This window comes from Lactuca virosa, chromosome 5, assembly GCF_052849685.1.
Source record: "Lactuca virosa cultivar CGN04683 chromosome 5, Lactuca_virosa_CGN04683_v6, whole genome shotgun sequence".
Taxonomy (NCBI): domain Eukaryota; kingdom Viridiplantae; phylum Streptophyta; class Magnoliopsida; order Asterales; family Asteraceae; genus Lactuca; species Lactuca virosa.
This window is the reverse complement of record NC_136430.1, coordinates 430740383-430752417: the sequence shown is the minus strand read 5'-3', so window position 1 is coordinate 430752417 and position 12035 is coordinate 430740383. Positions and strand designations below refer to the sequence as shown.

The following is a 12035-nucleotide window of genomic DNA, read 5'->3' as shown; positions in this document are numbered from 1 at the left end:
GGATATTTGTGACAGTACTACGACGGCTTGGCGACGGAATAAACTTTGTCGGTAATCGACGGAAATCAACTACTTTGTAATTCTGTCAGTATTCCGTCGGTAAAATTAACATTATTTTGTTATTATTTAAAATCGCGAGGGCATTTTGGTAAATCAATAAATAGAAGGCGTGGGCTGCACATCTACTTAACCCAAGCTAAATTAAAGCAGGGCTCCCCTTCTTTCTTTGAACGACGGTCTCATAGCACCACCATTGAAGAACGACATAACCCTAGCCGTCGTCATTGCAATTTGTGTTTCACCTTCGTCGGAACAAAGAACCTCGTCGTCGTCGCTCACTGACGTCCGTCAATACTCCACTATGGGAACTGGGAATCAAAATTTTGAAAAAACACGAAAGTCGTCCGTAATTTTGTCTAGTTTTCAGAACATCTTGAATCTCTGCAATCGGAGTTAAGAGTCATGAGATATGACTAAAACACTAAAGAGTGGTCAAGCTGTCAACAACATCCTTTTTGCGTCTTTTTCAACTCATTTCTACTCCTTTTGCATCCTAGCTCGAATTTGATCTGTAATTGAACATCTCAAAGCATATTAATTACCATATATATATATTAAAATATAATATTTTTACTCAAATATATTAGGATAATGTCCTAAAATACATAGTTAAATAAGGTCATGTCACTTCAAAAAATCATATATTCCTCATACAGTGTCCGATTTTTGCGTTCTTTATACTCACGGCTTCGTAATTACGATTACTACAAGTTTCGTTTAGATTATGCTAACTAAACTTTTATTTTTAAATGTTTATTTAACATAATTTGTTAAGTTCTAAAATAACTTTTATACAAATACTACATACTCATAAATCACACACACACTTATATATATATATATATATATATATATATATATATATATAAACTTATATCATGTTTGAAGATTTTTTATTCATCTATTAATAAGAAAATTTACATTATTAACTAACGTAAATAAATATTTTTCTACAAAATATCTTGCAGAAAACGCAGGCGTTACACTACACCTAGCTCCAAAGCCAAACTCTATGAATTGTTTTTAGGAAATGCAATTACATATTTTCGGTTTTTAAAGCTATCTTTTTTGCTTTATATATTATTTGCAAATACAATAAAATATAGGTTTGGCATTCTAAGAGTATAAATTACGTTTATAATTAAATGAAATTTTAATACTTTTTTTAAAATAATAATAAGTTACAAAAAGTCAATAAAAATGTATTTTTGTCATATTATATAATTCGCTTTTTAATTTCTTTAAAAAATCTAGAAACCAAATAGAAAAGAGATTTTATTTAATGTCAATCAAACATATAACCTATTTCAAGTTCCTCCATTACAATTGATATATTTCATTCTTTCCAAAAACATTATGTAAGTCCTACTACATGGAAGATAAACAACATATCATCAATGTATTTCCTAAAGGGGATGAGCATCCCAGATAGTTTGTGGATTCACTTTATATGAGAAAATATCTTGGTAATACAAAGCATACTATTTATGAACTATGTGGTCATTTGCTTATGGTTCATATTTGTTATAGTTTGGAGAAATATGGTTATAGAAAGAAAGATATATTTGTTGCATGCGCACTATTGATATATCCCTTATCAAACCTTTTTTCAGGGAGAGACCAACATGGTTCGGCCGAACATGATTCTTCATACAACTTGGTTCGACGACACTATTTGGTTCGATCTTGTCCTGATGGTTTGGTTCGATAATACAATTCGCTCATTCCCAAGACAAAAGTACTCTTGTCACCTAAGGTACAACTCTCATTCTTTCCTCCCACGATAAGATGTATTTCTCCTATAAATACATCATGTGATAGACATAATGAAGAAAGAAAGTAAGCCAAAATCTCTCTCATGACTCTCTTACATGCATATAATCATTTTCCTTCCGCTTGAAGGATCCAATCATTATTTCGTATCGATACTAATTTGATCGTCGGTGGTCACTCCCAGGATGCAACTCCTAGGGTGACTAACGATCTTATGGGTAAGTGTAACATGTATCTAATCGAGATTTGCTTATGTCACTGAAAAACATATTTAAGATTACAACCCGATCAACCTCATGACAATTTTTCAGGTTAAATCATGCACATTTAGAATAATTGTATAATTAGGTACTTTTAAACCAATTATAACTAATTTTTAATGTTTCGTTAGCCCACATCACATTTATCATACAAAATTGATGTAGAATTACTTTTGTCTTATCACTTGATCCCTATTTCATCAATTAGATTATTAAGAAATCATATTCTATTAATTTTTCAAGACTACAACTTTAAGAAAAAAAAAAGCATATCAAAAGATATCTAATGACATTATAACCTAACTTTCTACATGTTTAAAAGTGTACTATTATTGGTTTCTTTTCCGGTTGCCAAGGCCCAATCACATAAATAAAATAAAAAATAAAAATAAAAATACAGCAGTTAAAGCGAAAAGTACAACTCATCTTATCGTATACCACAATTTCAGTAAACGTAGCACCGCTGTAGTCCGGGTCGGGGCAAAGCCTGTTAGCGAGCTTCTCTGGTCTGCATCACACCCCACTCTACCATCCTACTCCAAAAAAATCCACCACCCATATCATAATCAGGCAGTATAGACAATCACAAAACAAGGAAGCACAGCCCTCGGATTAAACACGATTAGCTCGTCTTCTTCTTCTAACCTGCTCTGCCTCGCACCAGATTCCCTTCCCAGTCCCACCAAAGAATCATAACCCGGGTCATCTTTGTCACCCGAAACTGGATCACAACCGATCCGACCCGCTATAACACGACAGACAATCATTGCCCGTTTCACGTTCATGAACCCGAACTCGTCCTCGATGTCATCAGGAACTGCCACGTGTCCTCTCCAGCTATTCGATAAAGTGGATATACCATCCAGTTTGGGTGAAAACCCGGATCCGATTATCTCACACACATTACAATACTGGTTAACACAGATGCTAGAATTACCGTTTTGCCCCAGATCACACAGGAAAGTGGTGCAGTGAAACCGTAGCAATTCGTTGCCGTCGGCGATACATCGTTCGTCCCTCCGCCGGGAATCACTGGGTCGCGCCGCCTTTGACTTCACGATCTCCCTGTATTCTTCAAACTGGGCAAGTATCTTGGGGGTGTTGTGGATCTTCATGATCCGGGAGATAATCGGTGTTTTCCCAGGCCAACCGGTTGTGAATATGATCTGGACAATGTTCTTTCCGGGATCGTCATCCAAAAGCTCGCAAACAGCGTGTTTGACGGATTGGTGTTGTTCAAGCAATCCGGGTTTTTGGAAAACCTCACCGCAGTTCAGGCAGGGGTGGATTTCATTGCGTATGGGGAGGTAATCGGATTCCGTGAGCGAACCTGGTCGGGTTGTGGATTGGGCGTCTGGTGGAATGAATGAAATTGAACGGGTTGAAGATGCTGGAGAAGGTATTTGATGAACATGAATCGAGTTCTTCTTGTCTGTAACTTGCGATGCGGATTTGGTTGAGAAGATTCGTTTGATGAATGACCAAAAGGAAGAGAGGCATCCATGGCGTTTGAGTTTGGTGGGAGTGACACGGAGCAGAGGGACTGGAGCAGATGCTTTTCTGGGTGGTTTGGGGCGGTGGCGGTGGTGGTGGTGGCGGGTGGTGGGGGAGATGGTGAAGCAACCGAGGTGGAGTACGATGAAGAGGAGGGAGATGAAGTTTGTTAAAAGCGGACGTATATTGGCCATAAATTGGGGAATCACCAATACCGGAATGACTGGTTATGGGTGGCAGAGGGGATATAGATTGAGATATGGCGATGGCGCTGCCATGAAAGAGTATTGAAGATGGGAATGGGATGGATAAAGGTGAGAAAGGTTAAGGGTGTAAGGCAAGTTCATGGCATCTTGTTCTCGTGCGTCTCATACTGTCATACAAACCCCTACTTTCTTTCCATATTCTACAAACTTTATTAGTCCCTCCTTCCCAATATTATTCCCAATATTATTGTCCACAACAAAAAAAAACACTAAAAACGTTAATTACCACTAATTTTATTTAATAAAATAATAGATTTGTCCTTACTTTGCATTTAATGTTCCATTAAATGTTTAGTTGGTTAAGTAATAATGAGAGGGTATTTTGGTAAAAATGTTATTTATTTTTAGAAGTTGACTATTATTTTGGGCCAAACCAAAAAGAAAAGATGGACTATAATTTTGTGACGATGAAGTATTTAATAATACTTTTTTGGAGAAGATACAACGGTGTTAAAATATTAATACGATTGCTATTTTGAATGAAAAAAAAATAATAAAAATGCTTAATTTATTTTTATTTTATTTTATTTATTTATTTTTGAGAAATGACTATTTTGTCTAAAATGGCTAATTTGCACTATTAAAAATATATTATTTGTATATATATTTTTATCAAAAAGGAATTTCCATTTATGTCCGAAATATTCATTATAAAATATTTAATTTCATAATTTTTTAATTAAATGTCACATTTTAAGTTAGTTTATCGTATATATTTTAATTTGTTGTGTTTATGTATTTCTTCTAAGATTTAAATAAAAACTGAATTTTTTTTTTTTGAAATTTCGTGAGAGTTTATCGGATTTCAAAATTTTCCTTTAAAATCAAAAATAGTTTTTTTTTTTTTTCAAGTCGTAGTCTGCCAAGAAATCTAGATGGTCAAAAATGTTTTTTTTTTGTCAGAAAAATACTTTAACGCGACTTAAAGTTAGTAATCCATTTAAGACAATATGGTCACACTTAAAAAACAAAAAAAACATGATTTTTTTTAAGTTCTTCGTTAATAATTGTCATTTTTGTTAATATCCCGAAAAAACATCATATAAGGGCTGTTAATCGGGTCAACCCGATAGAGTTTCGGGTTAAACGGGTCGGGTTAGTCGGGTTTTCACAAAAAATAATTTAACCCGACACCCGACCCTATTAAGGTATGGGTTGGTTGGGTTCGGGTTAATCGGATTTCGGGTTAATAGGGTCGGATTAGTTGGGTTAGTCGGGTTAATACACTAAACACTTAATTTAAACATAATATATATGGTTTTTTCAAGAGTGCAAATCTGATATCAACCCAAACCATTTTTTTACTCTTTTGTTAACGTCAAGAATGCATACAAATTGAAATAAATTAAAAATAAAAGATCATGGACCTCATGGTTATTACAACTTATGAGAAAGCATGCATACCACAATAGCCAAAAGAGTTCTTCCATTATAAATATTAAATGGCTGAACTTTCAATCTCTAGTTAACGAATCAACACCATGTAGTTTATTCATGTTTATAGTTAGTTTAAAGTAGAAATAATTATCAAAATAAAATCTTTACTTTCTCAACCGCTCCGGTACTTTTGAGATGTGGAGGTTATTTTTTTGGACTTCAACTTCACAAATGGGAGTTACTTGACCCTTGTATGCTTCTAGAGTTATAAAATTTACATTTTCAAAGGGTTTGTAGTCTTTTTGTATTGTTCAAGTAGAGAACCGTGGAATATGTAAAGGTTGTGAATTCCTAACCGGGTTATTCGGGTTGAACCGAAACCCGATTTTTTTTTGTAAAAATCAACCCTAAACCGACCCTAACAACAAATCGGGTTTGTCGGGTTAACCCGAATAACCCGATTTTGGAATTCTAACCCTATTAAACCCGACCCTAATTACCTTATTTGGGTTATGGTCGGGTCGGATAATCGGGTTCGGGTTTTTTTGACACCCCTAATCATATTTCAAATTTTTGTGTATTACAGAAACTTACGGTTTACAAAAACACTATACTTTCAATTAATTACTGGTAAATAAAGTTATTCTTTCCATCCTTCCAATCCCACGTTCCATTTTATTATGAGAAAATTACTAATATAGCCAATTTTTTTAATCTCTTTGCAGAAAAAATAGCCACTAAAATCGCAGATGGATTAGTGTCATCTGCGATTTTGCCTGTTGATCTGCGAAGGTACAAGCGTTTAAATCATGTGTGTGCATTAGCAGTTGTACGTTCACAGATGACCATGTCCATCTCCAATGACGTGCGATTTTCACTTTTTCATCATATAAATTCCTCAATTTTTTTGGAACCTTCATTTTTCTTGATTTTTTTTTGGTAAAACTCTCTCAACTCTTTCAGATAAAGCTATGGAAGAGTATTTGAAATCTCCCGAAAACATGGTAAGATCTTTACACTTTTGTGTTATAATATTCATTTATCATGTTTAGGGTATGTTTGTTTACGACTTATCCGGAAAAAATACAAAAGAAAAACGTAAATCGTGTTGCCCTTCCAATTTTTGTAGATGTATAAGTTATATTCGATATTTAGAGTTTTTGATACGTAGTCTTGTGGTTTTGATGCGTAAGTAGCCTTGGTATTGTCAGTTTATTGCAGATATGTGATTATACAAGTACATGATGCGTAAATCGTGCATTGTGAGGTTGTATATGTGTATTTCATATATTATATTTGTAGTAAACAGATTTCTGATGCATCTTCACGTTGTAACTTTGCCATTTGTAAGGTTGTACATTCGGTTTCATACTTTATACTTGTAGCCAAATGATTTTTGATGCAAGTGCAAGTATTATGTCAATATATTCGACAATTTTGATATAAATATGATTTATGTTATAAAAGTGATTTCAGATGTATGTTTTTTGTATAGTTAGAACTTGATTTATGATGCATCTTCAAGTTATTCAAGTGAATTGTAATATTTATATGTTTTTTTGATAGTTTTGAGAATTTTTAGTATAGTTAGATATATCAATAATGTGTTACCGGAAATAAAAATTATACCCTTTTAACATTTTTTTTTATATTTCTACACAAGAGTGACGATGTTAAAGTTGTGGTTAATCTGAAAGGTTCGGGGTGTAATATATGGGAAGTCTTTGAACATTTGACGTCTACCCAACGTGAATCATTTAGCAGGACTGTTTTTGGTTTTCTGTTGGACGTCCCTTCATTACAAGGGGACAACTTGCTATTCCACAAAATGTTCCTTTATCAGATACGGTTAGATGTAATATTATCTCCTGATGGCATAAACCAGTTGTATTTTAAAGTGTGAGATACAAAGATGGTTTATGGCCCTGAAGAGTTTTGTCTGTCTGATCACCGGATTTAATTTTGGCGTGTATCCAAAACAAATAGGAAAAAAGGTGTCGGAAAAAAAACTAAGTTTTAGTAAAAATATGTGTTTATTACGGAAACATCTCTTTCCGAACCATACAAATAGTATGGTGACAATATCTGATTTGAAAAGTATCGTATCATATTAAACAACACATTGTTAGTTGCTAACGACGATGATGTTGTGAAAGCATGCCTGATATATGTTTTGTGTCTAGGGTTTCTGTGGAAAGAAATTAATGATCGTGTACACCAAGACTGGTTTTTTTGGCTGAGAACTTTGATGACTGGAACAAGTATAAATTGTAGAATTAGAACTGTTATTCTTTTGTATAGTAAATTTTGTTCTAATTAAAAGTTTTATATTGTAGGTTTCCATGGTGTAGTTACTTGTGGGAGTTCACCTTCGATGATCTTCAGGAGACTTGGAAGAAAATAAATAAATATTTATCACTACCCGAGCCTCGACAACCTTTCAAATGCTTGGCGTCATGATTTACAACACCCTTCAGAGTATATATATATATATATATATATATATATATATATATATATATATATATATATATATATATATATAAGTATCTTAGTTGGTTATGAAATATTGTAGATATGGATTTACGAGATGTTTCCATCAGCGAGAGGTCTTTATGTGTCGCGTAGGAACAAAGATAAACCTCGTATTAAGCGTTGGAGTGCGATAAAAAAAATTAAAATCGGTCGATGTGAACAAGATTTTCGATGTTACGAAGGTTTGTATGTTTATTTATTTAGTAAAATATATTGTTGGAGTGTATACTAACGTTACACACACACACACACACACACACATATATATATATATATATATATATATATATATATATATATATATATATATATATATATATATATATATATATAGGTTTAGGTTCTATGGAAAACAAAAAACCCTAAAAATCATAAAAATGCATAAAAAAAAATACTTAGAGATCACAAAACTTTTTTTTGAATTTTTTTTTATAAAAAATCGCAGCTTTTTATTAAAATTCGCTGAAAAAAAAATCAATTTTTTTGTTTTTTTTTTCAAATTTTTTTTTCAGCGAATTTCTTTAAAAACCTGCGATTTTTTCATAAAAAATGTCAAAAAAACGTTTTGTGATCTCTAGGTATTTTTTTTATGATTTTTATGATTTTTGGGGTTTTTTAGGGTTTTTTTGTTTTCCAAATAACCCTTCCCTATATATATATATATATATATATATATATATATATATATATATATATATATATATATATATATATATATATATATATATATATAGAATGGTATCAGAGCCTAGGTTCTATTTTTGATAGTTATGTATGATATTTCTGTTTGTTATTTGGTTAATTTTTGTTTGAAGAATTTTAAGAAAATTATGAGTTTTGTTAAGAATGATACAGAGACCAGACCAGTGATTGGTTGGATTAGCGTAAGACGTGCAAGTATGGTAAGTCGCGGAGCCGGACCACAATCATCGTTGGGCCGATGCCCTCTCTGTTCATCCTAAATAGAACAAGTAAGTTTTCTTATAAAATCTTTAAACTAAAATTAATCAAATATGAGTAGATTTTCACGCATATTATCTAAAAAATATGATACTGGTAAAAATATCATGAATAAAGAACAAGATTATGATGATAACCATATAAACTCTATTGAAGAAACTATTGATAATATAGAACAAAATTTAAATGATTGGACTATACCTAAAACAAATATAAATACAATTTATAGAATAGGGACTTTTGATTATTTTCAAAGTTATTCAATTAAAATGACTGAACAAACCCTATCCATTGGTCAAGACCAACAAAATATAAATTTGTTATCATCAAGATCTATTTTTGAACATAGACAAAAATATAAATTTCTTCATTTAGGTCTTGTTCAAATTGCTATCAAACCTCTTTTTAGAATTGGTGTTGATGCTCCTGTTCTCTTAATATTAAGAGATAAAAGACATACAGATTTTCAAAATTCTATTTTAGCTATGGCAGAAACAAATATCGCAAATGGACCAATTTATTTTAATTGTTATCCAAATTTTTCTGTAGGATTATTTGACAAAAATATTTTAGACACTTTGGTTTTAATTGTTGAAACAAAGAATTTAGAATTTAAAAATAACTCTAAACCTTTAGCAATCATTTATCGTGTTTGTTATAAAACCATGACGACTACTTTAGAACCAAAAACCCGTTTGTCAAGTCCAAGAAATGAAACAATTATTTACGAAGCAAATACTAATCATACAAAAGTTCATATGCCTAAACGACTTAAATGGTCAGAAATTACTCAATCATGTAATTGGAATTTACAAAATGTTATTGAACCAAAATCTTTAGATTCTTCAAAACAAATTTCAAATATAATTGAGCATAATGATGGCTCAGTTGATATAAATTTTTCTTCTATAAATTTTTCATCATCTAGATTTTCTACTAATTCTATTCCTGAAATTGGTACTTCTAAATCTTCGTTTTCAAAATCAAAGTCTTTAAATTTAAAAACTGTTGACTATTCTAGTTCTATTCCTAAACCTCTTTATCAAGAAGATCAAACTAGTGATACAAGTTTACCAAGTCCTACTAAATCTGATTTTATTAATGAACTTCAAAATTATAGACAACAATTATGAGTAATAAAGTTCAAATAAATTGTAATTATTTAAACAGAAATAGAGTTACTGCTATTAAAAGATTAAGAAATTCAATAAAAATATTTAAAAAACTCTTACAAGAAAAGGTATTAGAATTAAAAAATATAAATTTAATAATTAATGATAAGGAACTATTAGAATTAGAACAAGAAATTAATAACATAAAAGCAGTATTAAAAACCTTTAATATACATATTGATAATTATTTAACAAATTTATCTAAATATACGTGTTAATGAGTTCTAAAAGACAGATTAGTTGTTGTAATAATAATACTTTTTGGAATAATTTATTAAAGACTAGATGGCAAATTATTGCAAGCGTTTCTAAAGAAATAAATAGAATTAAACAACTTAAAGAAGACGAAGAAATTAAATTATCTAATATTGAAAAGGACACATATAATTATAATATTCAAAAGGAGATAATATATTGTTTATCAAAAATGATTAAAAATAAATATATTGTTATTAGTGCTCAACTTAGTATTATTAAAAATATATCTTTCAGAATAAATCAATCAACTTGTTAAAATGAATATTAATATAGATATTTCTAAAATACCTTCATATGTTAATTTTGATTATTTAAAAGAAGAAGAATATTATAAAGATTATAATAATACAAAAAGAATTTGGCATGAAGAAAACTTTTCATATTATATAAGATTTTTACATTTTGGTCTTTGGGAAGATTATGTTTTATCAAATCAAATTCACTCTCCGTTTTTTCAATGGTTCGAATTGATTTATGTTCCTAAACATAATATAGATTATCCTTTTAAAATGCAAACTGTTTTTCCTGTTTCTTCAAAAACATACAAGGATGTTATTACTAATCAAGAAATTATTTCTGAATATCCGCCAAAAAAGGAAATCATTATTGATAATAATTTTATTGCAACTCCTTTAGTTAAAGTTCCGAGTCAGATAACAAATGAAAAATGTTTTCAAAATATTATTTATCAAAATAATTATTCGAATGAAACTCTTTTAACTATTTCAGATCAACTAAGTAGGATTGAAGAAAATACTATAAATTTACAGTTATCAAAAGAAAATAAAATTGAAACAAAAAAATTTTATAATAATATAGCAAGCTCTAGTAATGTCAGCTTTATTCCTCATCAAATAAATGGAAATTTTAATCTTGGAAATAAAGATTTAATTGATGAATTAGAAAAAAGACTTACTAATTTTCGTATTTCAAAAAACGTATCTATAAATATGTTAAAAACAAATAATGAATCTTTTGACGAATCTGACGAAAGTAATAATGAAAGTGAATTAAATTTAGACAATCTTACTCAACAATTCATAAATGATAATGATGATATAAATCAGCTTACAAATGATTTTTCAAGATTAAATAAGATTAATTCTTTTGGTAATAATCCAAAACTAACTATTAAAAATTATTGGAATAGACCTTCTCTTCCTGATGTTCAAATTGAAGAAAGAGCTTTTCAATATGATCGTTCAGCTTACGATGGTACCTCTGTTTACGAATGGAATATCGATGGTAACTCTGAACATCAAATTCTTAATATTGTTCAAGAAATGACCATGGCAGCTAATGCTTACAAGTCTCACAATAATACTCAACTTCAAATTGTTAATATTATTATTTCTGGGTTTACTGGTACTCTTAAAGGTTGGTGGGATTTCTATATTACACCAGAAGAAAAGAATTTTATAATAACTGCCAAGAAAACCGTTATAAAACAAGAAAATAATTTACCTATTCAAACTCAAGAAGATGATATGGTTAATACTTTAATTTTTGCTATAATCAAAAACTTTGTAGGAGATCCTACTACTTTTCAAGAAAGAACTTCTGAAATTCTAATGAACTTACATTGTAGAAAATTAACTGATTTCAGATGGTACAAAGATAATTATCTCGTTAAAGTTTTTTCAAGACCTGATTGTAAAGAATCTTATTGGAAAGAACGTTTTATTGCTGGACTTCCAAAACTTTTTGCCGAAAGAATTAGACAAAAATTAAGAGAAAATTTTAATAATACAATTCCTTATCAAAACCTAACTTATGGAGATTTAATTAATTATATTAATAAGGAAGGATTAGCTATTTGTGCTGACCTTAGATTTAAAGAAAAACTTAAAAAGGATAGAATTAATAGTAAAAATGAATTA

At 30.4% G+C, this 12035-nt stretch overlaps 1 protein-coding gene across 1 annotated transcript; it reads right to left on the bottom strand.

Moving 5' to 3' along the window:
• Nucleotides 1–2393: 2393 nt before the first annotated feature.
• On the bottom strand, nt 2394–3984 carry LOC145113222 (uncharacterized). Its single transcript, XM_079049336.1, has one exon. The coding sequence runs from the start codon at nt 3779–3781 to the stop codon at nt 2660–2662; it is 1122 nt and encodes a 373-aa protein (XP_078905462.1). The 5' UTR covers nt 3782–3984; the 3' UTR covers nt 2394–2659.
• Between the last annotated feature and the right edge of the window lie 8051 nt (nt 3985–12035).